Genomic DNA, 26910 nt, shown 5'->3' on the forward strand with positions numbered 1-26910 from the left:
CTGTAAAAACCCTTAATAACTTCAGGGACTAGCTCAATGGAAGGTTACTATTTTAAACTCATTTACATGGCAGCACTAGGCTGTTTAATCTAAATTCTTTATTAAAGCATAATATTTTCCAAATTAACCTTTTCTCCATGGCTTACTTGCCTGGATTTCCAAATGCAATGCAGGGTTATCGGATCTGTTAAGCTTGAACATCGGCACTTGTAACATTTACACCATTTACCAATATGCAGTACAGCACGTACTGGCAATCAGAATTGTGGTGGTTTTAAGGGGTAGAACACTGTACCTGGCAGGAATTCAGCTTTCAGATAAAACTGGTGGATTGATGGGGGGGGGGGGGGGGGGGGGCGTGATTTCAGCAGAGGTGTCTTCAAGGAAGGAGCCCTGTATTTTTAAATAATGCATGTTTTGATACATTACAAAGAAAATGCCCTAGAAACCACTTGTTCATATAAAATAAATACAAACACTTTCCCATTCTTTTTTATTCTAGTATGCAGAAGTGTTTGCAGAGCTTCATCTCATGTTTTAAACACTGTTAATACGACAGATAAAGTACACCCCAGCACCAGGCACTTCACTCTTACCTACAAAGTGCAAGCAAGATCTGACAATGCCCTGTATAAAATTAATGAAGCACTTGCGTTGAAACAAACACACTATACTCAGAGCAATTAGAACGGGTGCCATGGGAGACCTTGCATGCTGTGTAATCAGATGACCCCCTACAGCAGGGGTCTCCAACCCTGGTCCTGGACAGCCCCCTATCCTATAGGTTTTAAGGTGTCTACATCATCTGTGGCTAAGGATCTGGAACACCTGTTAATCTTGACTAATTAAGCCCATAATTGGTGTAATTAAGTAACTGAGAACAGGTTTGAAAGGAAAACCAGCAGACCCAGTAGTTCTCCAGGACAAGGGTCCTACAGTATAATCAGAATACACAAATTACAAAAAAAAGACGACATTTATTCTCTTAAAAATCTATTCAACAGAATTCAGGCACAAATAACTTTGTGTACAAAAAACTAAACCCACTCTGCTGGCGTAGGCGTTCTCGTGCTCTGCTGGTCGTCAGTTTGGTACATATGCCTTTAGTATTTTAACATCGTCCACTGGCCGATCTTGGGCGTTTGTCTCTACCATTCCAACACGGTTCACCACATGGATCCCCTGGCACACCCTCCCAAAGATAGTGTGCTTGCCATCCAGCCACTGGGTAGGGCCCAGAGTGATGAAGAACTGACTGCCGTTTGTGTCCGGTCCTGCATTTGCCATTGCCAAGATCCCTGCTCCTAAATGAACGAAAAAACAAATCATCTTCTTAACACATTAAAAGAAATGACGATCAAACCAATATTATTTTAGCAGAAGTACCTATTCTGTTTTAATTCCGAATTTAAAAAGCAATCAAAATAGTGTTCTTTAACTGCAATATAAAGCTATCCTGAATAATAATAATAATAATAATAATAATAATAATAATAATAATAATAATAATAATAATATACCTGTACATTTCAATTCTGGGTGTAACTCGTCTTCAAACTGCTTCCCATATATAGATGCGCCACCTCGTCCTGCAAGCATAGGAAGAACCCATGAGTGTTTCACTTATAACGCTACACAGAGGAAAGCAAAGCTAGAGCCCCCCACTGACCTCAGCTGAACTGAAACGCATCCGGCTGCTGCCTGCAATCCCATCCACTACTGGCACATTGTATTAAGCTATGTTGTATATTAAAACTTGTACTAATTCTTCATGATATTTGACTCAGAGTAAGCAGGGGTCTAATGGAGCCATTCCCTGTAGTAGCAAGCCTGATTTGGTAGTTAGAAGCAGCAGTGTGGAGTAGTGGTCAGGGCTCTGGACTCTTTACCGGAGGGTCATGGGTTCAATCCCAGGTGGGGGACACTGCTGCTGTACCCTTGAGCAAGGTACTTTACCTAGACTGCTCCAGTAAAAACCCAACTGTACAAATGGGTAATTGTATGTAATATGTATATATAAATAAATAAATAAATGAATGTAATTGTATGTAAAAAATAATGTGATATCTTGTTACAATTGTAAGTTGCCCTGGATAAGGGAGTCTGCTAAGAAACTAATAATAATAGACGACTCCAAGTGGTGTACTCTGCTTACCTGACAAGCCTGGGGTGGGCTACAAATCTCAATCCAGCTACAACCACAAGGGTCCACAAAAGCGCTGGGCAGCATTGATCAGGGTAATGGATAGGCAGTGGCAGGTTTATGCTTTTGCAACCAAACAAGTTTCAGGTTTGTGTTTATCTAAACAAAAGTATAAACTTAAACGTAAACCATTACAAAGAGGAGGAGATGATGTTTCTCAAGCTGCTAACAGTAGTTTAACATCATGCCTTCGGGTTAGATAAATGGACACGGGGTAGTTGTGTAAAGAATGCGCTGTGCACCAGCGAAAAGTTTTAGTGCCAGTAAAAATCCTATAAGAAATGGGCTCTGCACAGGAACACACTTTAGCGTTACCTGTCCCGCTTGGATCGCCGCCTTGGACCATGAAATCCTTGATTATCCTGTGGAACTTGGTCCCGTTGTAATAGCCTCTCCTCGCTAACTCGGCAAAATTCTTGCATGTTTTAGGGGCGTGCTTCCAGTACAACTCCACGGCAATGGTGCCCATGCTGTGGAACGCAACACGTCTCTTTGTTAGTTTTCTCAGTTCCCTACACCAGCCTAAACTAGACTGGTTAAAGTTCGTTTTTAATGCAGAAGAAATAGCCAGGATTGTATAATGCTGCATCTTTATCAAAATCAACTATCATGTTTACACGCATTACTTGCCGCCACACATAAAAGCACTAGTATTGACTTGCCAGTTTCCTTGCAGAAACTTGTATTTTGTTACATAATACATGTAAATGTTACAAACTCGAAATACTCCAAATAATAATAAAAAAAAAACATTATAGTAAGTTACACTGTGGCTGGTATATTACCTATCTGTGGGTATTTTGAATGACGTACACACACCATTAGCACGGTATCTGTTTGGGACTGCGGTTATATGCAGATTGTACCGTTTCAAAACATCAAAATCGTGTTTACAAATAAATCAGTGACACGCAAAATTGCTTTCTTTATTTATTAATTCATTTGTGCATTGCCACACGCCGAGCGTGTCTGTTTTGTTGTGTTAAACTATGGAGGTATTAATTGCTGATGTTTACTCACGTTGTCTCTAGGATGATAATAGGCGGTTGCCACGAATCCGGAGGAATACCCGACATATTTGATGTGTAACAATTTAAAAAGTTAATAAAAAATCTAGCGCGCAGTCCAAGTTCAAATGGGGAGATATTCAAATGTAACCCTCTACTTCGTGTGCGGTACTAGCTGAATTCAGTTCCGACTGATTCTACCGTGCTCCCACGCGCAGAAGAAAGGTTCCCGACAGACAAAGATATAAACAGTAATACAGCTGTGATAAAATACCTGCTAAAGCGTGTGTTGTGTTAAAATGCACGTGTTGCTTATAAAGACATACAGTATATACATATTGTATTGTATACATTGTCTGACTTTCGAAACTTTATTCTGCCTTGTGTGGGCGGAGCTCTCATCAGCTCATCGAATCAGGAATCGAGTTAGTTAAATTTAAAACTGTACCGCCCCGCCGTAGTGTTTAGTTATTGGGCGAAAATGATTTGTGTAGTTTGTAAATAAACGTTTCAATTACAATAAGACACCATCGATAAACAGGATCAGTTTTATTTTTACAACAAGCACGCAATCCGTCTCTTCGTGATATATTAGTACGACTAGATACGTTACGGTAGATCTTTGAAAGTGGGTTTAAACTTTAATATTTTCGGAAGACGAAACTGGTGTTGTCTATATCTATTCACTTGCACGGTACGTTGGTCTTCATGTTGTTAGTACTAGAGTGATTCTTTTTGTAATGAATGTTGTATAAATTAGTAGTTAACTACACTGTTAATTTAAATACTGTGTTGATTAACATTGCTGATGGTTGTTTTTTGTTTAGGCAGGAAAAATAAATCCATATGGTCTTTGTTTATGTTGTGTAGGCACCTCCTCACTTCATATTTTACGGCACTGAATTTATGATGATCAGCAGATACATACTGTATATATCCAACGCAGGCACGGACAGAATAACTCAAGTATGTTCACAGCAGAAATTACAGGGAAACCATTTGTCGCGTGTTTCCTTTATATTATATAAGCTTAATGGAATGTTCAAAATGATTGTAAAATATTTGTGTATTTATTTTCAGATATGTCACTAATAACAGAAGAAACCTTTGATTTTGGAGTGGATTCACCTTCAGACAGGTATGTCTTTAATCAGACGTTTATTATTTTTAAACACTGACCCAATGTCTGACATTTTTCAATAGCAATAAGACCCAAAGTGCCTGTCTCTTTAAAGTGTTTTTTCTTCCAGCCTGGAGGTCAGTTTGGAAGAGGAGGATGAGGTCTTCATTGGGCCTGTGAAACACATTGAGAGGTGTGTGGCCAAGAGCATTGACCTGAACGTTCAGAAGAGCGGGGAGAGCCAGAGGAGGAGGAGAAGCAAACGGGGCCTGTGGAGCTGGAGCCCCCTGAACGCAGATAAACTGGAGGAGATCTCCAGGGAGGCCAACCGACTGGCCATGCAGCTGGAGAAGAGCAGCCTGAAAGAGAACACAGGGCTTGGGGGCAGGAACACACCGTCAGGGGAGGCCAGAGCCAAACTCAGGGTGCTGAAGGACGAACAGGAGCACAGGAAACCCCCCCGGAGCCCAAGACGGGAGACATACCTGGTGAAAAACAGCCCTGTGAAGTCGCTGCTTCCCTGTGTGGACACAGAGAGTGTGTGTGTCTCCCCGCTGGCATGGGCATACTGCGAGGATGTCCACATGGCTGGCAGCACTGCCCTCGTCCAGCCCAGGCCGTGCAGTAGAGGTGAATCGCTGGAAAAGCTCAGTAAGAGAACGGCCACTCCCAGCTCCCCGGCATCTAACAGACTGGCACAGGATTCCAAGACAGCCGCTGGTAAGACTGCTTGTTCATCAGCTACTAGCAAACTGTCAAAGTGCGAGAAAATCACACCAAGCAAGTGCCCATGCTCACCCACACCTGGCAAACTGCAGAGAGACCATTCTTTGACACCAAGCAAAAGTGCCTCCTCTCCAGCATCTAGAAAACTGGCAAGTATCGACACACCAACACTGAGCAAAAGTGCCTCCTCCCCAGCATCTAGAAAACTGCCACTAAGCAGGAATGTGCGCTCACCCACATCTCAAAAACTGCCAAGGGAGGACAAACCCGTGCCACGCAAGATGCCATCCTCCCAGCCGTCTCGCCAATTGCCAAAAGAGGAGAAAATGACACGAAGCAAATCTGTTTGCTCACCAGTATCCAGCAGATCACAGAGTGGTAAAAAGACAACCCCAGGGAAGGCATCCTGCTCACTGACTCAGAGAAAGGTATTTCAGATGCAAAGCAAACGTTAACCAGGGCCTATATTTATCATGTGATTTATCAGCACAGAAGTTTGTGTGAGAATGTTCATAGACTCGCACACAGTCTGGACCACGCGCTCCATCATTTCGCTGTGTCAGAATGATGGTGTACTGCAAGATAAGACCAAACTCCCACTAAATCAGCTAAAGATCCACAGTCAGTGCAATATGTCAGATAATAACGTTCTCATTAGGTTTATGTTATTGATGCAAGTATTGCTGAAATTGCAATGTTTGTCACATCATTTTTTCATAAATTACTGCCGATATTCAGGTTCTGTTTATTATTGGCCACTGGTAGCTTTCAAAGGCACATCAGACATACAGTAACTGGCATTTCATGAGCCTCTTTTAGAGCATTGATGCCTGGGATTTTAGACTTGATCTTTTCACTCTGTCCTCGGTACATTCAATTTCCCTACAGTGAAGAACAGCAGATTGGAGTAAAAAGGGATTTCCATTCATTTGCTGGGTTCTCCAATACTATCGGTGCTATACTCATGTAGCACTTAAAGCACTAAGAGTGAATACATTTAATTTCATGAACAGAAAACAGGACCATTCAATTCATGTGCAGGTTATATCGGACGCCCATCTCCGTCTGCTAAATGTTGTAGCTGAATGGCCAGCTGGAAGCCACGATTCATTTATTCTTCGAAACAGCAGTGTGGGCACATTTACTATATATGGTTCTATCAGGGCGTTTTAACATGCGAACAACCTTAGTGACGTTGAGATTTTTTAACCTTAGGCAAGATTGATAAATCAGGATTTAATTATGCATGTGTCAGTTCTAAACTATGCGTACAAACAAATCAAGTCATGTATTCACACACAAATGCTGACTAGAGGCCTACGTTACTAATTTCTTTTTAATCAGTTACTACTCCAACTAACTGTTTAATGACGAGATGAATTCCTCGACCGTGTGCATTGACCAATCTTAATCTTTCCCATAGTTTTCTTCTCCTCCAATATGTTTCATAGCCTAACCTGCCTGGTCACCGAGACGTCTGTCTGTTCATCTACCAGGATTCTGGTGTACTTTCAGCTTAATGAGGAGGCTGTGGTGTTGGTGATACAATCCCCTATAATCATTTCATCACAGTTGCCTGGGAATATTTTCAATTATTAAATCATGCATTCAAATAAAACGTGTTATTCTTACAGGAAGAACTTCAGAGTGGCTCCATCGTTAAGCAAAAAGAAAACACTTCTGTAGCCTCTTCCATCTCCGCCCATCAGAATCTGAACTCATCGCTAACTGGAAAACCTGGGGCCGCCCGAATCACCTTAAACTCAGGTAGGGCCCCTGTGAAAGGGGCAAAGTGCGAGGTCTGCTTATTGAAATTATTTGAGTTCTTCTAATGGGACATCAGTGTTATAATTTATATATTATCATTTTATAGAGAAATCAAACACATTCAGAGAGAGAACAGGCATCCCTGCGCCGGTCAGCAGGCTGCCAACTCTGAAACCCTCAGCAAAGTCAGGGGGTACAAGCCAACTGCAGCCCTCCAGCGACGGAGCTCCTTCTGGGAACGGATTAGCAAGACCAGGGTCCTTGTCACAACCCAAGGGTGGGCTCAAAGGTAGGACACTAGTACCTTTAGAGCAGTGTTTTCAGCCTGTGGTACGCGTACCAGTACTGGCACGTGACAGGCTTGCACCTGGTACACACCGGCATGACAATATGATTCCTCAGCTACAATACTCCCTCAATCACACCATCATACTGAAAATAAACGATAACATGTAATGGTAAGAGCTGTCTGTGTTACATGCTGTCATATCAGGACTTCACTAACAGTGAGCACGGGCATGCTGTTTCCATATTACAACTGGACACAGTTAAAGATGCAGTCACCAATTCCATACACAATACTTGCAAAATATTTTAAATAGAAACATGCTGAGTTCATTACCGCCATCAGCTGCATAGATTAACCACTCAGGAGAATGAGCCAACAAACAAGTGAGTACAGACACAACAAACCTGCTTGTAATGGGGCAGGCCTCAGTTTTACAACAGCCGTTTAAGATTGCACAGTTACTGGTACACCTGGTGGTACTTGAGATGAAAAGGGTGAATACCACTGCTTCAGAATACCGATATCTCATCACCAACGTTTGGAATATTGCCCTGTAATAGTACTGTGAGGTTCATTTTGTGAAATCAACAGAGACATTCAGTAATCCTTGTCCTACACTGTCCAAGACTGTTGGTTTCCCTATTTCTCTTGCAGCTCCTTCAGCTAGACAGTCTAATCTTCCTACGTATGCAAATCGAAGCAGGCTGCTCCCACCTAAGGCGGCGGCACAAGCAACTGAACGGTAATATTGCTATTGTCTCATGGGGTTGGAACTCTGAATACCTGTAAATATTGTGAAATAATCGTATAGCTGTAACTGTTTACTAATGGCAAAAACAAATCAACCAATATAATTCATAAGCCTTTGGTTTTGGTATCCTCCAGTGCTTCTGCCTGGTCATGAAGAAGTCTGTTTGTTCCCAGGGTATACGAGGCAGATTCAGTGCTTTCTTACAGCCAGAGAAACACTACAGCACTCAGGGTCAGGAACGTACAGAGCAAAGAGCAGACAGCCAAGCTCACTTTAGATTTCCCAAACCCAAGACCAGGAGCAGTCTTTGCATGACATGCATGCACAGCAGGTTTGTAACACAGACAGCTTTTGTGTAATGACAGCACGGTAATAAACTGAGAGACTGTGCAACACAAATGGATTCATGAACTGCAATAAATTACCCACAGCTGTTGACAGCTCCAGTTAGATGACAAAAGTTAATTGCATTACCTTATACTCTATATACAGGGAATTAATTGTAGTAAATGTCATGTTTCTGCAAGGGCAGCTGTGTAAGACATTATAGGGATATTAAGAAGAAATGGACAACCAAAGGACAATACATTCTTTCAGCCACTTTGCATCTCATTAGCCTGTTAAGAGATTTAGAAATAAAAAAGATTCTGTTCTATTGATTACATTATTTTTTTCCGTTCCAGTTGATTTGCCCTTCAGGATTTACAGCGTACTTCAAGGCTTACTGGAAAATCCCGCAATATACAGGGTGACAAAGAACTGCAAAATCCGCTGTGGCCTCTAGATGTCACTCTTGCTCTATGTAATCATCATCTGTACAGATGGCTGCAGCTACACAGTATATTGCAAGATATTTCAGATCTACTAACAGTTCAACTACAATGAATAGGATAAGGAATATTTTAAAGCCTTGTCACTTCACCCTTAATTCATCCAACCATATGCAGCTCCTGATAACTATACAAAGACATATTTTCTTTACTTTTAATGTAGTTTACCTGGAATTCTGGAATTTTAAATAGCCGCTTTTGGATGTTCCCTTACAAGAATGGCCAGTGGCTTTTTGTTGTCACATATAGAGTAGGACTTGGAAAATGCAACAGAAGTATAAAAGAGGCAGAGAAATGACACCCAGCCTGTGAAATAACACGTGTAAATAACCATACCTGCAAACTCACCCATTGATAGACAAAGAATTTCACATCTCCTTCCTCTAACATACATAAGCGTTGAGAACGTTCATTTTAATTGTGTAAAGGTATGCTTTTGTTTTTGTGTAATGTTTGTTTTTCTCATCCATAACTTTCATCACTTATTCAAAAGGTGTGTGATAGTAAATAAAAATAAAACCGCTTCAACCTTTATCCAAGTTTTTATAGGACGTCAATGTATCTTTTTAGTACTTTGTAGTTGTTTGTTACTATTGCAAAGCCACTGTATAACTTTTTGTAATGGAAATGTGTTAACCAGTCATATGCTGTCCTAAGTAAATGTTTTATTTTTTACTAAATATGATTGTAAACGTTGTCTTTCATATGCGTACTGTATACAGGCCTGGGGTCAATTCCTGTTATTCAATTCCAATTGCTTTTTAAAATCCATTCCCAATTCTAATTCCCATTCCCTTTGAATCCATTCCAACACATCATTGATCAGAATTGCAATTAGCAGTATTCTGTTAAATGAGCTTCTCACAGTTCCTGTTAGTCAATTAAATTGGCTTCAAATGAAAGTGGCTTCACAGTTATTATTAATGTCTCTGAAATATCAATTCCTTCGAAGGAATTGGAAATTGATTTGAAGGAAGTGGAACTGAAAGAGAGGAATTCCCCAACCCTGCCTCTGCACAGCACAAACCAACGTGCAAAAAAACAGAATAAACCTTTTTCAAAAAGACGTCTCCGGCCACACTCATGAGTGTCATGAATACAGCGACACGGGGAATTCTGGGCTCCAAAAATCCCATTTATTGATCTGAATGCAGTGCTGCTCTTCCATCACTCTACACATTAATAAATAAAGAACAGCTAACAAGAGCCTGGATCCCTACAGTCTGAAACGGAAAACTATTGAAAGAAGAGAAAAACTAAAGCCTGTGTCTCAACATACAGGAGAATGAAATAAACAATATGGCCAAGTAAATCAATCAGTGCGAAAGCAATTACCAAAGCAAAATAAACGAGTTCGCTGATGACTCTGTGATATTGGGAGCCTTTGTCTTTGGTAGACACTATATATATATATATATATATATATATATATATATATATATATATATATATATATATATATATATATATATAATTTATGTTTTTTAATTAAATTACCTATTAATTTAGCTAGTTAGCCTTCAAATGTTCAATAACATCCAACGTTTGTATTTAAGCATTTGCAGGTTTTATTTTTATTTTTTTACAGATCAGAAATATGGGTTTGAAATACAAAAATAATATAGGTCTTTCACAAACTGCTGTATTTGGATCGATATCCTCTTGCACAGATCTTCCTAATGCAAATAATAATGATACACATTAAAGAATGTAAACCCAGTGTTTTCTGCTTTGGTAATTGCAAAGTAAAATAATTTTAAAAACCTGGCAAAAGAATCTGCCTAGACTGATACGTTCAGATAATTTACCTGTATAAAACTACACATTTCAAAACCAACAATATGTACAGGAGCAACTGATCTGTACAATTTTACTGTTCATAAATGAATCAAAAAGTCCAGCATCTTTCTTTTGTGGTCAGCAATTAAAAAAAAAAACCCTTTGAGGTCTAAAGGAGTGTTTCAGCATGCCCTGAAACCAGTTCTTCCAAAGTACTTGTCATGTGCTGTGTGGACCCAGTGAAACTGACCTCCACCGACTCAAATGCAATACCAAAATCCCCATGCTACAAAATTTGTGACAGCAGTTGTCATGTGATTGAGTACTGCCTGGTCCTTACAGTGATAAAGGCTGACGCAAGGTGAATTATTATTATGCTTTTCCAATTGAAAAGATAACCTTTCTTTCTTTGGCATGCAACACTTTAGACATCAGAAGGGTTTTTTTTTTGTTTTTTTTTAATCCGTACAGTGTATACATTTTACACAAAAAAAAAAAATGCTGACATCTATACAATATAAACAATTCTGAAATAATCCAACAAGCAGTAATGTGTTTGTCTTGCATGTGTTTAAATGAAGAGATCATTCAGCAAACACATCAAATTCTAATTCACAATTGTTTTTGTTTTATTTATTTTCTCAAGTCAATATGAACAATTCCTATAAAAAAAAAGGATTTCCAAATAAAACGTATAAAATCACTGTTACGAACAGCATCATCAGTCAAACAATTCCAGTGAAAGTACAAAACAAAGGCTAAGTGGCTGAAGGCAATTCCCACACGCAGTCACCATGGGTTTGGTTTCCAGACCCTTTAAACGGCAGCAGGGTTGTCTGTGATAGGATCGGGGTCATGGCTCCCTACTGTCCTGTTTCTAACTATCCCACTGAAGGTAAACTAGGGAGGGAAAAGTCTTAAGTAAATACATGTCCATTTTTAAAAATGTTGTCAGCTGATAACCAACCCGAACCCTTCTCTAAAGAGGAATGACTTGGGTTTTTATTATTAAAGCTTAATAGAATTGTATTGTTCTACACCATAGCAAGTCTGAAACACCATAGATGCTGTAACTAAAACGTTCTAAATAGCCCCAGGTACTGCCTTTACTTCTATTCCCAATGCTGTCAAGCAAGGCTTTTTGTGTCAAGTGTTCTGCACTCCCTCCCTCCCTCCCTCCCCTCCAATGGCATTTATTAACTTAAGACTGGTCCTGCTCAAGCTAGGACTGCTCTGGAGAACCAGGCATAATGCATAGGATGTGCTTCCTCTCGTCTGTGCCCTGCATTCCGGATCCTCTGCTGCATCACCATTCCCAAAGGGATCCGGGTTCTGCATTAAACACATGACTGGCCGTGCACAGCAGGGTTAGTTGTGATCAGGCTGTGCCCTTCCATTCCAAGCACAATGCACATCTGAAAAGTCAATATTAAAATCGTAGGACTGGACGCGTGGCATATTAATAGTTATAACCAAAATATATCTTTTTTCTGTGCCATAAAAAGGTTATGATCAGTACCGTACAGACCCCCAAAATATGCACAGACAGTAGCTCCAGTTACGTAGAAATCCCTGAAGGTTAAAATCTTTAGGTCTGATGACCAAGTGGTTAAAAAAAAAAAGTTAATTAGCTCAGTTTAATTCCTTATTCAGTTAAAGGTTCCAACAACGTATCAGGTTTGTCCAAGCCAGTCAAACAAAAGTCTGTCCATTTCAGCTTGGCTTCTTCATTTGGCACTGATTTGATAAATAAAATAAAAAAGAGTCTTGAGGCTTTCGAGAGGGGTTTTCTTCTGAGGGGAACGAAAGAAGTCCCTTACATCCCTTGCTCATTCCCAAACTGAGCTGGGTCCAGCCTGAGTGCATGCACAGTGTAAGCTTTGTGAGGCGTCCGCAGGCTCTGTGAAGTGAATGAGGCGCGGCCACTTCTCTCTGGGTGAAGTCCAGTGTTTCACATGGCTGCTTTATATTGCAGTCTCGTTACTGCTGCTGCTTGTGAAGGAGGATGGGGGGAGGGGGGATGAAAGAAAAGAAAGAAAGAACAACAATGCATGGTCATGACTAGAGTGCGACTCGGAGATGGGGAGAAGACACATGCACTTTGATTTATGTGTAAAAAAAAATAAAGGAGATAATGCATTGCTGGTCGCATTAAATTTTTAATGGTGCGTTAATGTTTTAATGTAGTAAATTAAAGAACAGGAATCTGAAGGGAAGACAGAAGGGAAAAGGCAAGTTAGTTTAGGAATGTGACAGAAACATTTCAGGCTGGAGGTTTCACAGCTGCATGTGTGCTTTAAAGACACATGACTGAGCAGGTTTAGGGTTTAACCGGCAGACGATGTTTGGGACAGAATTTATGTTTTTACGTGTTGTCAGTAGCAATTTCAAATTTCTTAAAAAAATTTAAAATACAAATCTGACCAGAATTGTTAGTTCAGTAGTGCAGAGGGGGAAATAAGTTGCTATAACTATGTTAGACCACTTGAGGGCAGTAGAGTTAACACAGAGCAGAAACAAAGGCGGTATAGCTGCCAGGACTGAAGGGGGAGAGGGAGGGGGAGGGGAGAGGGGGGCTGGACGGAGGCGACCCAGTCACCCAGGCAGAATTCCAGGTTGATTTGTTCTCAAAAAGACATGAGTAAGTGTTGCTCACTGGTGTTGCGACATGCTGGCTGACGCAAATCCTGTCTTGTTTTTCTCTCTGCTTGCTGCTGTACTCACTCTGACCCTGACGAGTCCTCGTCCAGCACCCCGGCCTTGGTGCTCATGGCGATGGGTGTCACGCCGTTCAGCTGCTCCTGCAGGCTCTGCTTGGGCCTCTGCGCCCGGCTGCCCTCACTGGATGAGGAGGCGCGCGAGGAGGCGGGACCCGGCCTGTGACTGGATAGCTCGTTGTGGATTCTGTTGATGCTGTTCTTCTCTGGGATGGTGGGGAGGCTCTTCTTCTTCAGGATCCCTGCGAGGGAGGGAGAGAGAGGGGCTATGAGGAATGAAAATTCAAGAGGCTTCATATTAAAAGGTGCACAATCCTCCAGGTTATAACATATTAATGAAGACCGGGAGGAAGGTTACATTGCTTCAGTAAGCAATTCGTGGTTCAGGCTGGCGAGGACTGGAATTGTGTATCCCTGTTTTATATTACCAGGAAATACAGTGAAGTCCTGAGAAATCATCATGATCTTGCTTTGCCAACATGTTAAACCATGTTCTCCTCACAAAGACAGACTGGCTCCCAAGGATTCCTACAGACTTCCTCTCTGTAGTTGCTGCACCAGTGAAAGCTACTGATTGCGTGCATTGCTATTTTTATACCCTCCTCCTATTCTCTGATTTACTGTGCCTTTTATTTCTATAACCCCTGCCTCTGCCCCTGCTCTGCATGCATTACCTCTGTGTGGCTGCACATAGGGGTTGGGCAGGCACGCCAGCATGTTGTCCTTGTAGGTGCCCTGGCCGTCCCCGTTCTCTTTGGGCCGCTCCTCCAGCAGACTCAGCTTGTCCCAGGGCGGCTCTGAGCTGGGCAGCGTCTCCACCTTCAGCTTCTCCGAGCCGCCGTGCCCCTCACTGTCGCTCGCCGTCGTCACAAAGTCACCAGGCCAGTAGGGCTTCATGTGGGCCGAGATGACGTTATCCGCTGAGGAACAGAGCCACACTGTTACTGGAGAGCTACAAACACAGCATTGCCATGTTTCTGTTGCAGAACACATGACATTTGCATTGAAGACCATGACAGACGCTGCTGGTAAAGATGAGATCAGCGTTCACATACTACAGAAACACACAGGTGTGATCGACCTATGTCAGGGTACACCTGTTTATAATGGCAGCATTACCTTTGAGCACGCTGTGCTGGGTCTTGTCGTTGCTCTGCGCGGCCAGGCTTTCCCAGCACTGCTCCTGGGAGAAGGGCTCATCCTCCTCACTGTCGGAGGAGTGCGTCGAGGCATAGGAGCCGCTCTGATCGTCCTCCAGGGACAGGTCACTGTCCGAGTCCGAGTCAGGGTCTGGGGGGGAGAAACAGCACACGAGAATGGGGTAGCTGCAAATCATGTGCACCAGGATGCTGGGGGTTCTCCCTCCTCCTGAATAGTTTCTACAGTTTGCATCAAGCAAACAAGCAAACAGGTGAGGGCCGTACCGTCAGGGTGATCTTTGACCTCGTGGAAGAGCAAGGAGTTGTGGTCTGTCAGAGCGATGTGGGCCTGGCTGTTGTTCAATCCAGAGTCCTCTCTGAAAATCAACAGCGAAAACAGACAATTTATAATACAAGAGCATCCAAATACAAACACAAACAAAGAGCAGCTCTCTCTGAATCTCTGTGCGGACAGTACCTGAGGACGAAGGGGATGTAGCTGTGCTGGCTCTTGCTGGACCGCATGGTGCTGTTCAGGGAGACGGTCGAGTCGCCAAAGGGCGGGCCATACAAGTGGCCGTCCACGTAGGTGTTGTTACAGTTATAGGACTGCAAGGAAATAGAAGTAATGGTCAAGACCTCAACTGGCTCGACCCCTACCCCTGGACTCGCATGTGAACACTGCACACAACAAGACGGATTACCAGGCGGCTGTTCAGACATCTGGATTATACTTAACATATAAACCAATTATTAAATGAAAACCATCTCCTGTCCCTCCAACGTAGGAGATAATCCAAACCGTTTCTTTAAAAGGGAGTCGGAGACTTGCGGTTCCAGGGTGCACTTACTGAAGCCATGGACTTGGTGGCGATTACGTCATCCGCGTGTTTCCGGCTGCAGGCGTACTTGAAGGCTTTCCGCACCTCCTTGTTGAAGACGATTCGGAAGAAGAAAATAAAGGGGCCCTGCAAGAAAACGAACAGCGCAGCACGGTGAACATACAGACGCAGGATTACACAGAGACACATTGCTGTACAGCACAGGTGCCAGCTTATCTGTAATGTATAAAACACTGCAGACCAAAGCAGCACCCTCTCTCTTCAGCACCATGTACAGTTCAGGTCCTGTGTGGGGGGGTGTCAGCAGGGAGTCTCTCTTCAGCACCATGTACAGTTCAGGTCCTGTGTGGGGGGTGTCAGCAGGGAGTCTCTCTTCAGCACCATGTACAGTTCAGGTCCTGTGTGGGGGGTGTCAGCAGGGAGTCTCTCTTCAGCACCATGTGCTGTACAGGTCCTGTGTGGGGGGTGTCAGCAGGGAGTCTCTCTTCAGCACCATGTACTGTACAGGTCCTGTGTGGGGAGTGTCAGCAGGGAGTCTCTCTTCAGCACCATGTACTGTTCAGGTCCTGTGTGGGCGGTATCAGCAGAGAGTCTCTCTTCAGCACCATGTACTGTACAGGTCCTGTGTGGGGGGGTGTCAGCAGGGAGTCTCTCTTCAACACCATGTACTGTACAGGTCCTGTGTGGGGGGGTGTCAGCAGGGAGTCTCTCTTCAACACCATGTACTGTACAGGTCCTGTGTGGGGGGATGTCAGCAGGGAGTCTCTCTTCAGCACCATGTACTGTACAGGTCCTGTGTGGGGAGTGTCAGCAGGGAGTCTCTCTTCAGCACCATGTACTGTACAGGTCCTGTGTGGGGGGTGTCAGCAGAGAGTCTCTCTTCAGCACCATGTACTGTACAGGTCCTGTGTGGGGAGTGTCAGCAGGGAGTCTCTCTTCAGCACCATGTACTGTACAGGTCCTGTGTGGGGAGTGTCAGCAGGGAGTCTCTCTTCAGCACCATGTACTGTACAGGTCCTGTGTGGGGGGTGTCAGCAGGGAGTCTCTCTTCAGCACCATGTACTGTACAGGTCCTGTGGGGGGGGGGGGGGGGGGTGTCAGCAGGGAGTCTCTCTTCAGCACCATGTACTGTACAGGTCCTGTGTGGGGGGTGTCAGCAGGGAGTCTCTCTTCAGCACCATGTACTGTACAGGTCCTGTGTGGGGAGGGTCAGCAGGGAGTCTCTCTTCAGCACCATGTACTGTACAGGTCCTGTGTGGGGGGTGTCAGCAGGGAGTCTCTCTTCAGCACCATGTACTGTACAGGTCCTGTGTGGGGGGTGTCAGCAGAGAGTCTCTCTTCAGCACCATGTACTGTACAGGTCCTGTGTGGGGAGTGTCAGCAGGGAGTCTCTCTTCAGCACCATGTACTGTACAGGTCCTGTGTGGGGAGTGTCAGCAGGGAGTCTCTCTTCAGCACCATGTACTGTACAGGTCCTGTGTGGGGGGTGTCAGCAGGGAGTCTCTCTTCAGCACCATGTACTGTACAGGTCCTGTGGGGGGGGGGGGGTGTCAGCAGGGAGTCTCTCTTCAGCACCATGTACTGTACAGGTCCTGTGTGGGGGGTGTCAGCAGGGAGTCTCTCTTCAGCACCATGTACACTACAGGTCCTGTGTGGGGGGTGTCAGCAGGGAGAGGGAATGGGGCTCCTACCTGAACACAGTTGAAGCCAGCGAAGAGGTAGTGGAAAATGATGGTGTCGTTATTCACAGCCAGGAGAGTCAGGAGCCAGGTGACAATGACCAGCAGGAGAATAGCCACGGCGGTCCGCAGCCCAGTGCTGGAAAGATGGGGGAGACCATTTAGTTATAGTGATAAACTGTTGCTCTGCAGGATATACATTATCAGACTCATAGGTACAGATTCCCTACAACACAACTAAAAAAAAAATACAAAAATCAGCAGTATAAAAAGAAAATTACTTCCCAAAACTAAATGAACCCAAAAATATTATAAATATAGGTGCCAGTTCAGATCGGCTCCCGGTGCAACTTACACTGTGCCTCCTTTCTTCTCGAAAGCGTGATGCCGGGGTGAGCAGGACGCTCTGGCAGACAGGATGTACATGAAAACATTCATCTGTGAGCAGAAACACAGAGAGAGGCATCGTCACATTGCAGGTCTGTCCAAAAGAAATGGGTCCAGGATAGACAGACACTCTCCTACAGTGAGCTGGATAGAATGTCAAAGCAGAGCCCAGGCATGCATGTTAGATATTACTAATGATTGCTCTGCAGAATCCCTGATGCAGATCAGAAGCCGGAATGTGGAAAGAATGTTTCCTCCAATTCTAAGGCTACGACCTCATCACAGCCTCAGTGTTCTAAGCATGGCCACACAAGCGCAGTACTCACAGACACCGCCAGGGCGATGGGCCCTGCGAAGCTCCAGACCAGGGTGTCGTAAATGGAGAGCCAGCAGAAATCAGGATTGCCATAGCCTTCGGGGTCCAGACCCACAGCCAGCCCTGCAATTATCAAAGAACAGCATGTATCAGCTAAGTGCCCTGCTGGGACTGGAGCGACACTTGACCCCTGACCCCAGGGCAGTGCCTCCAGCTCCTTTAATTGGCTCGTTTCCTGTCAATGATGTGGGGCTAATTTAATCACGCACATGGGTTTTGGCTTTTTTTCATTTGGCAGTGAGAGGTGTAACAGCAACTCTGATTGGAAAGCATACAGAGTGAAAAGCATGAAGTGTAAACTACTCATTAGCATAACTTCACAACCCTCACGCTAAAGTCAAAGATAATGAAGAAGAAGCGAAGTCAACTAATCACACAACATGTTCACCTTGCAAAACTTTCAATGTATAGGAGTTCCTACAATCGTGTTGCAGACTTTGCAAAGAGAACATTCCTGGTGAATCTGTGTCAGTGGGTATTGAGCAGCACAGACCTGTGATGAATGCAGGTACTCCCCAGCCGATCATGTAGTAGAACCTCATGGGGCCGTAGTTGATGTCACGCACCTCCGTCATCATGCGGTACATGTGCAGCCCCTCCAGGAACATCCAGGCGAAGGTGCACATGTAGAAGAACTGGAGCAGGATAGCGATCACTGTGCACACAAACTGCAGCAAGGGAAACAGACACGGTCAGCACAGCTCCAGTCAAACATGGACATGCAGGAGTCTGATCGTAGCATGCTCCGGGTATGCTTGGTGCTAGGGATGAAAGATAATCATCCACTTTAGGTGGCACAAGCTATTATCTAAAACCTTGCCTGGGGACTCTTTTGCTACATTATCAAACAGGTAACATCTGCAGTGTCAGACTATAATGCTTAGAGTAAGTGGAGAAACTGGCCATCATTTCTCAAGCTGACAGCAGCAATAACTTAGATTTATCTCTGTAGAGGGGTTAAATATGATAAACTCCCAATACAATGTACTGCTCTAGTACGGCAGTTAGATTAGTTTGCCACCGGTTCGGTTTGGTTTGGCTTGGCTTGGCTCCCGCCACCCCCTCATGCGGAGCGGGAGAGCCTGGGCTGCTCACCGGGTTGTCTGCCTGGTTGATCCCCAGCAGGAAGATGAGCTCGGAGAGGAAGAGAGCCACTGCCATGTTCTTGCTGATGCTGGACTGGTTGGAGTGCAGCGAGCGCAGAAAGAGGAGCACCACAAAGGTGAGGAAGAGGGAGCCCAGTGTCACCGCCACTGTGCCGTACGTGATCATCTTCAGGGGCAGGATCTCGCCGTTCTGTGGGGAGAACACACCGCTGTCAACACGGATCTGCCATGCCTCCGTCACACCTCCCACAGTACAGCCACATGCCGTCAATGTGGACCTACTAGACCCCCTCAGATCCAAGGTAAAACTATAGGAAACTTAGTAAAGTATACAGACGTTTTGGCCACTGCCTTCTTCAATAATTCTGATTGAGCATTTGAATAATGGATGACCTTCAGACCACCCAGCATCTAGTCACACTGCTGTCAAAAAGGAGACCCTAACCCTCCCAGCGTCCAGCTTTCAGGAGGCACAGGAGCATTGTTGTTTATTAAAGTGTTTACATAACAGGCATAATATTAGTGTGTACATTATATTGTATTGTATTGTAGGGCGTTCTTTCTCTTTAAAATTCTTAAACCAGCGTGTCCGAGTTGCCCTCCCTCTCTGCAATCTATATTCTGCAATGGGACCCTCTCCACCCCTCCCAGTGTGTCCCAGCCAGCCCTACCTCTCTGCAATCTATATTCTGCAATGGGACCCTCTCCATCCCCCCCAGTGTGTCCCAGCCAGCCCTACCTCTCTGCAATCTATATTTTGCAATGGGACCCTCTCCACCCATCCCAGCGTGTCCCAGCCAGCCCTACCTCTCTGTGGGAGATGTCCATCAGCACTGCGAAGCTGGTCATGTGGTTACACTGGCAACTGATGTGGGTCTGGTTCCTGAACACCACTTCACAGCCCTTAGCAGACCATCCTCCAGTGCCCCCGATCCTGCACAAGGAGAGAGTCAGCCACACATCACAAATTCACTTTCCAGTTGCATTCATTCAACCCTACAAAAAGACTACACTACGATAGTCAAAGCTGTAAGCTGAACAATAAATTGTCTTTCCTAAACCTGTATATATGTCTGCAGTACAGAGTAAACACTTAATGCCATTTCATAAATGTGTGTGAATGCTAAGTGCACTATTTGCACTGCTGGTAGGGGCTTGTTCACTCCAGCACCCAGGCTGAGGTGTAGACTCACGGGATGGAGTGGTTCCAGAAGACGCAGATGGGTTTGGATCTCTCCTCGCTCTCGAAGAGTCTGAACTGCACTGTGATGGGCTTGTCCAGCACGTGCTGCAGCGGCTCGTCGTTGTCATGCACGGTGATGCTGACCACCGGGGAGTTGATGACTGGCCGCTTGGGAATCCTGAGAGACACAGCGAGACACAGTGAGACACAGTGAGACACAGGGAGAGACAGCCAGGCACAGAGAAACACAGCTAGAAGCAGAGAGACTGACAGGTCTGGACACGAACACAGCGTGCATGCGAGGAACTGCAGCTTATTAGCGTGGGGTACAATCAAAATCGGGTATCTATCAAGTGACAAGGATGCTGTCCTACTACATAGATCATGCCAATTAAAATCTGCTCCTTCTCCCACTAGATACATATATCCTTCAGCATGCATAGTGCACCCTAAGGTGTACCTCAGGCTCCTCTTGTCGGGGTCGTAGTGCTCCGGGAGCAGGCTGGCCAGGGAGCGGTAGATGATGACGCTCGCAATGGCCTGCTGCTCACTCGCGTCCGGGTGTCGCCTCTTCCGGTTCACGGTCCCGTTGTTATCCTCAGCGAGGGAATCCGAGATCCTGGAGACTGCGTACAACAAAGTGGAAGAGTTACTGTACAAGACATACAGCAAAACAGGGCTGGAGAGGAGATAGAACCATTCTTGTGCTAGTAGACTTAGAAGATACATCATCTGTGTCTCAATCTGTAGCTCAGTGTGTGAGAATACTTTTAACATTAAAAGCACTTCTAAACTGTGATACTGAAAGTTGACTAAAGGCCAGTATATCCTTCTCATAGCTATCATACTGCTGAACAAATTGCAGCACTGATCAGTACCTATTGATTATCAGTATGTATTAAGTGGGTTCGGCTGCTTTCTGTTTCCATGGTGTGGACACACAACACAATGCAGAGCACTCACCTCTCGTCTCAGCGGGCTGGAAGACGGAGTCAGGCAGGGTCACGGAGGTCTCCAGGTCAGCAGGCTGGGCACCGCGCAGGCCTTCGTAACGAGGTAGCCTGGCGCCGGCGAAGTTCATCTTGTCCAGGCGATCCACGGAGATGACTGTGTGGAAAATACATGTCACTTTCCAGGGCAGGAAATAAAGTAGGCGATGAAGGAGAAAATGGTATAGAGCAAGATGAATAAAAACTAGATATGCAAGGAGAATAAACGGAAACAGAAAGGAGCAGGCAGATATAACCAGAGGCAGCGCACCGATGTTGGGGGTGATGATAGTGAAGGGGTTCAGGTAGGTCTTCCTCATGTTCTGTGCCAGCACGTTGGCGTAGTCCTCGTAGTGCCGGAGCAGGAGAGCCGTGCCACCCTCCGTCTGCTGGATCATCTCCCAGTGTGGCTTGTTATCAGGGTCCAGGATGGCACTGCCCACTTTGAGGAGGTTCTGAGGGGAGGCCACAGAGGAGAGTCAGTATCAGTTTTACAGCATGCAGGGATGGAAATAAGACTCCCATTGCATAGCAGGTTCATCCATTCCTGGTTTAATAAGACACACGTGAGCTTGTTACCGATACACTGGGGCTAATCAAGTTTGTAATAAAACCTGGAATGGGTGAAACTGCTATTTCCATCCCGGCATGGACACCTGTCACATTACTGATATACAGGGCAGACCAAGCTTTATTTACCCAACGCTGAATTTTGGTACTTGCATAGGACAATTAATGGGGAACATAATGATACAATAAGAAACAAACTGAAGGCTTGGTCTACGCCAGTAGAAAAATTCAGCACTCAGCTAGATGAGCCACTGACTTCATGCCATCCCCGATATCTATCCAGTACTTCCTTGCTAGAGGCATGCGGGAGATCTGGGTTTCCCTTTATTAGAATTTACTTTAAATACAATAGCACAGTGCATATTCGACCACCAAGTGGCGTCTGTTCTGCGCTGAGAAATCTGTTTGCACAGAGTTCTGATACGAAGGTAAATCAGGACAGGAACCGTACAACCAAGTTCCCCTAAATAACTTTCAAAGACTGAGAGCTTTGTAGTTTTAAGTGTCTTTGATATCCTGCAACTGGCAGTCTACCACCAATCTAATGGAGTTAATATGCTTGGGCCCCTCTTCCTCTTGGCTTGTCTCCGTGTCTCTAGCTGTCTCTCAGCAGCCCCTCTCACCTCGGTGAAATGAACATCCTGGGTAGCAGCCAGCCCGAAGCCCTGCTGCTTGTTCTCATATTCCAGGATTGTATTCGTCAGCTGGTATGCCACCTTCACATCGCTGCCAAAGTAAGCGCCAGTGTGCTGGCTGGCGTTCCGCAGCAGCAGTGCCATCTGTCTGGACTTGCCTGCCTCCAAGACAGACTCATTGCGAGCCAGTTTATCAGACTGCAGGAAAGAGAGAGATGATTCAATTAACATACCCTCACTCGATAGCTGGTAGCATGATCTCCAGGATCAGCCAGGGGACATTTAGTGCATCCTCTCAAATTATTAAAGGGAACTTTTTATGCATGTAACAGTTAATCATTTTACACAAACAGATGCATGCAAAGACCCAAGATTAAATAAGTTGTAGGGCAGTCAGATCGGGGGGGGGGCTGGAGTTTGGATATTTAAAACCCAGATCTAACCCAGCCATGAGTTCCCATAGTCAGTGCTTCAACTATGAAGTCAGTGTGCCTCCACCTCTACAGAGCTGATAGATACGTACAAAGGTCTTCAGATCTGCAAAAGTCACGGAGGTGCAGTTGAATATATTAGGAGGGAGCCAGCCCTTGTGTTCATCACAGTGCCGAATCGCAGTGCCTGTAAAGAGAGAGAGAGAGAGAGAGAGAGAGAGAGAGAGAGAGAGAGAGAGAGAGAGAGAGAATGAACTCGATTAATGAGTTTTCATGAAGCACAAGTGACTGTTACCAGTGGAAGCTCTTTAAATGACCCAGAGAGTGGATACAGTGGTGTTTCTAAATGAACAGCAGCATCATGACATACAGTAGAAACCACATGGAAAGATTTCATGATGTTACCAATTCACAGAGCGAACTGATAATGACTAATGAAGACGATTTGAGCAGCAAGGAGTCAGGCGTGGGTCTTTCCAGCGCTGCTGGGCTCAGCAGGGGTTTAATAACCCCCTCCAGCTGGATCCAGGATTTAATGAGTTTGCACTGTCAGAGGCAGATACGGGACTGGGACCAATGTAATATTATCTCCAGCTCCCAGGTGTCCTTCTGGAGAGTAAGCTAGTCCCGACCTGTCTACTCATTAATATTAACCCCTAGTGTGACAGCACAAAGAGGCCTTGATAAATCACCAGAAACCTTGTTTGCAATCTTAAGACCGTGTGTTGGTGGCCTGTGTTAAAATGAATCTCCGGATAGGAAGGGTTAAAGGCTTACCGATCGATCCTCTGGGGCAGGGTATGGCTGCAGGAAGGCCAAACTTGGTCCTCGGCCACCAGATCACGGCCTCCATCGCTCGCGGGCAGCTGTCGTAAATCACTGAGGGGACAGGGAGGGAAACACTTTGTTACAATTGAGAAACTGCAGCACCTTTAAATATCTAAACACGTTCACAGTTTAGACAATTAAAACAGGACCCTAGGTAGTTACTTTCAAAACATTGCAAGTGAAAAAAAAAAAACAGCGATTTTCAATTTACAGTTTTTTTGTTATGTTTTTGGATTTCATCGTCATACATTCATTCATTCATTCATTGGTTCAGAGCTACCAAGCTTAGAAAATTCCCCCCTTCTTGCACCAGAGTTTCTCCAGGTACCCACCCTCACAGCCATTCATGGAGACCTCAGCAAAGGGGTTGTCACAGCGGTCGCACTGCTGCCCGATGACCCCCGGCTTGCACCGGCACTGCCCGGTCTCCGTGTCGCAGGTGCGGGAGAGGGAGCCAGTGGGGTAGCAGTCGCAGGGGAAGCAGGTGTCGCCCTCTGCTGGCTGGTAGTGGTTCTCCTGCAGAGACACAGAAAACAAATCCTGGGTCACGCCTAAAACGTCTAAACCCTGCAAGCTTGTACAGCAATATGAAAAAACTAACTCTAAAGCAAATACAAAATGTTGTGCAAATGGGTTACTGCTTATCCCTTTCATGCATGGCGACCTCAAAAAAAAAAATTGTTTTACTTTTTACAATATTATTATTATTATTATTTATTTCTTAGCAGACGCCCTTATCCAAGGCGACTTACAATTGTTACAAGACATCACATTATTTTTACATACAATTACATTCTTTTTTTACACATTATTTTTACATACAATTACCCAGTTATACAGTTGGGTTTTTATTGGAGCAATCTAGGTAAAGTACCTTGCTCAAGGGTACAGCAGCAGTGTCCCCACTGGGGACTGAACCCATCGACCCTCCGGTCAAGAGTCCAGAGCCCTAACCACTACTCCACATTGCTGCCCATGGGGACATATGGAAGATGCAAATGCATGATAGCTTCATACGCGGATTCAATTTTTTCCCCCATATAAAGCAATGGACTAAATTTACAAAAACCTTCAATTATTAGCTGAAGAGAATTGAAAACTGAACTATTATCATTTTATCAGGACCTGTGGCTGCTGTAAACCACTCTCTGGAAACTGCACTGAAGCTGGGTCCTGCCTAACTCAAAAACAACAAGACTGCATTTCAACCAGGGCCCCTGTAACAGCTAGCTCATCAGCACAAGCACAGTGAGGTCTACTGTAGGACTCGAAGGACTAAACACGGATATCCTGTTAAACCAGTCTTGCTTTGTAATACAGTATTGCACATGCCCAGTGTGCGCAGTATTCGTATTTCTGCTGCAATTAAACATGGAATAATAGAGGAACATTAAATTCCACTTCCATGTAAACAGATTATCTCAAACACTTATTTTGAATACTCGTATCATACTGATGCATTCTGAATATGTTGCTCATGTAAACGTACGGGTTGTCACGCTGAGTCACATGACTGCAGATCACACCTGCTGCTCACCTTACACCTGCACTCTCCGGTGGTCTTGTTGCAGTCGGGGTCGAAGCCCTTGCTGGTATCACAGTTGCAGGGGCCGCACATTGGGTGCCCCCACCAGCCTTTCGGGCACGGCTGGTCATTCCTAATGGAGAACAGAAGGAGCTTCAGTGTACAGGATAAAGCTAGACAACATGCAGGGTGTTTCAATGAATTATTACAGGTAGAGCAGAGGCCAGCGTGTCTGGTCGGGGAGGGGGCGGCACTCACTTGTTCTCGCAGTACTGTCCGAAGAAGCTGCTGGTGCAGTCGCAGGTGTAGCCGTGGGAGGAGCTTGGCTTGCGTGTGCAGACGGACTGGTGCTCGCAGGGGTTGAGAGCGCACACGTCCTTGCAGTCCTCCCCGTAGTAACCTGAGAGGGACAAACATCATTGTCTCATCAGCTACTGCACAAACCAACGGGTTTAGACGTGTGTAACTGTGCTTATCAGCAATCTATATATTTGTTAAAATCGGTTTTAATGGAAGGTTCATCTACACATTTAACAGCCTTCACATGCACAGGCCCGTCTGTACATGAAGTACCATGTGAATTACGAATTTCATTTTCTAAGATCTTTGTTAGGGGGTCAATAATGTACCCTGACCACCACAAAAACATGTTTTATGAAGCATCTGATAATATCCAGTGCCACAATCAAGTGATACATCCCTGAGGTTCATGCGGAAGTGTGATGTTTGCAGGCCTGTACCTTGTTGAAGTGTGTGTGTGAATATCACTGCCTGTACTTGGTTGAAGTGTGACTGTGTGAATATCACTGCCTGTACCTGGTTGAAGTGTGTGTGTGTGTGTGTGTGTGTGTGTGTGTGTGTGTGTGTGTGTGTGTGAATATCACTGCCTGTACCTGGTTGAAGTGTGACTGTGTGAATATCACTGCCTGTACCTGGTTGAAGTGTGTGTGTGTGTGTGTGTGTGTGTGAATATCACTGCCTGTACCTGGTTGAAGTGTGTGTGTGTGTGTGTGTGTGTGTGTGTGTGTGTGTGTGTGTGTGTGTGTGTGTGTGTGTGTGTGTGAATATCACTGCCTGTACCTGGTTGAAGTGTGACTGTGTGAATATCACTGCCTGTACCTGGTTGAAGTGTGTGTGTGTGTGTGAATATCACTGCCTGTACCTGGTTGAAGTGTGACTGTGTGAATATCACTGCCTGTACCTGGGTCGCAGCTGCAGGAGAAGCTGTCCCAGTCATCGTTGCAGTAGCTGTTGGCGGGACAGGGGCTGGAGTCACAGGGGTCCGGCACGCTGCAGCCACGCTCCACGTTCACTCGCTCAGCCTGGTTGAGGTTCAGAGCCACCGCGCTCGCCGATGTCTCGCCGACACGCACACCCTGCACGGAACACAAACCATTCTGTAAGACACAAGAACAGCTCCCCAAAGCCAGCTGGATCTGTCATGAATGAACATTCAGAGCCACGCGTTCCCCCTTCCCCAGTGTGTAAGTGTGTGACTCGCCTGCATGCACCCCCGGAAGCCCTGCAGCACAGTCCCGTTATCTCCGGACACCCCTCCCACACTCAGGCTCTTCAGCTTCAGCCCGTGCAGCTCATTCCCGATGTCTGCGCTCACCTGCGATACACAAGCACTGGGTTAGACTCCCACTCACTCCATTAGCAGTACTGGCACTGCACTGGTACTCAACATGAAAGCACTTCAGTGGAAAACATTTGTACAACTCACATAAGGCATACATTATAATCCAGACCCTCAACTATTTCTGAAATAAATATTATACAGCAGTGTGGGGTAGTGGTTAGGGCTCTGGACACTTGACTGGAGGGTCATGGGTTCAATCCCAGGTGGGGGGCACTGCTGCTGTACCCTTGAGCAAGGTACTTTACCTAGATTGCTCCAGTAAAAACCCAACTGTATAAATGGGTAACTGTATATAAAAATAATGTGATAACTTGTAACAATTGTAAGTTGCCCTGGATAAGGGCGTCTGCTAAGAAATAAATAATAATAATAATATACATCAAGCGTTT

The 26910-nt window shown here is 45.1% G+C and overlaps 3 protein-coding genes across 7 annotated transcripts in view; 1 reads left to right on the forward strand and 2 right to left on the reverse strand.

Annotated features, from left to right (window-relative positions):
- Positions 1–957: 957 nt before the first annotated feature.
- On the reverse strand, positions 958–3444 carry LOC117429547 (peptidyl-prolyl cis-trans isomerase-like 1). Its single transcript, XM_034049171.3, has 4 exons — positions 3224–3444; positions 2519–2673; positions 1521–1589; positions 958–1304 (listed from the first exon to the last, which is right to left on the reverse strand). Exons 1-4 carry the CDS (start codon positions 3277–3279, stop codon positions 1084–1086), a joined length of 501 nt encoding a protein of 166 aa, XP_033905062.1. The 5' UTR covers positions 3280–3444; the 3' UTR covers positions 958–1083.
- Positions 3445–3598: 154 nt separating this feature from the next.
- LOC117433967 (proline/serine-rich coiled-coil protein 1-like) lies at positions 3599–9373 on the forward strand. Of its 4 annotated transcripts, XM_059004295.1 has the most exons (9): positions 3599–3904; positions 4081–4176; positions 4291–4348; positions 4461–5484; positions 6691–6823; positions 6930–7112; positions 7767–7854; positions 8037–8194; positions 8547–9373. In XM_059004295.1, the coding sequence occupies exons 3-8, from the start codon at positions 4293–4295 to the stop codon at positions 8176–8178; spliced, it is 1626 nt and encodes a 541-aa protein (XP_058860278.1). In that variant the 5' UTR covers positions 3599–3904; positions 4081–4176; positions 4291–4292; the 3' UTR covers positions 8179–8194; positions 8547–9373. The 4 variants fall into 4 exon arrangements, with proteins under 4 accessions (XP_058860278.1, XP_058860280.1, XP_033912342.3 ...); XM_059004297.1 differs by lacking the exon at positions 8037–8194; XM_034056451.3 differs by lacking the exon at positions 4081–4176.
- Positions 9374–9815: 442 nt separating this feature from the next.
- Positions 9816–26910, reverse strand: part of LOC117434150 (cadherin EGF LAG seven-pass G-type receptor 2-like) — an 84875-nt gene continuing 67780 nt past the window's right edge. The window contains exons 11-35 of one of the 2 annotated variants that reach the window (XM_059004293.1): positions 26381–26494; positions 26081–26255; positions 25138–25279; positions 24892–25012; positions 23687–23870; positions 23304–23405; positions 22619–22713; positions 22084–22293; positions 21162–21345; positions 20865–21008; positions 20362–20527; positions 19912–20079; positions 19526–19652; positions 18708–18908; positions 18106–18280; positions 17563–17675; positions 17205–17287; positions 16862–16988; positions 15180–15296; positions 14807–14937; positions 14614–14705; positions 14309–14479; positions 13864–14109; positions 13197–13431; positions 9816–12461 (exon numbers count right to left, since the gene is read on the reverse strand). In XM_059004293.1, coding sequence (XP_058860276.1) covers positions 12437–12461; positions 13197–13431; positions 13864–14109; positions 14309–14479; positions 14614–14705; positions 14807–14937; positions 15180–15296; positions 16862–16988; positions 17205–17287; positions 17563–17675; positions 18106–18280; positions 18708–18908; positions 19526–19652; positions 19912–20079; positions 20362–20527; positions 20865–21008; positions 21162–21345; positions 22084–22293; positions 22619–22713; positions 23304–23405; positions 23687–23870; positions 24892–25012; positions 25138–25279; positions 26081–26255; positions 26381–26494 — 3648 coding nt within the window. In that variant the 3' untranslated portion in view covers positions 9816–12436. Of the gene's footprint in view, positions 12679–13196; positions 13432–13863; positions 14110–14308; positions 14480–14613; positions 14706–14806; positions 14938–15179; positions 15297–16861; positions 16989–17204; positions 17288–17562; positions 17676–18105; positions 18281–18707; positions 18909–19525; positions 19653–19911; positions 20080–20361; positions 20528–20864; positions 21009–21161; positions 21346–22083; positions 22294–22618; positions 22714–23303; positions 23406–23686; positions 23871–24891; positions 25013–25137; positions 25280–26080; positions 26256–26380; positions 26495–26910 lie in introns of both variants that reach the window. The other variant, XM_034907926.2, reaches the window with a different exon arrangement.

The sequence above is a fragment of the Acipenser ruthenus genome, chromosome 29 (assembly GCF_902713425.1).
Source record: "Acipenser ruthenus chromosome 29, fAciRut3.2 maternal haplotype, whole genome shotgun sequence".
Classification (NCBI taxonomy): domain Eukaryota; kingdom Metazoa; phylum Chordata; class Actinopteri; order Acipenseriformes; family Acipenseridae; genus Acipenser; species Acipenser ruthenus.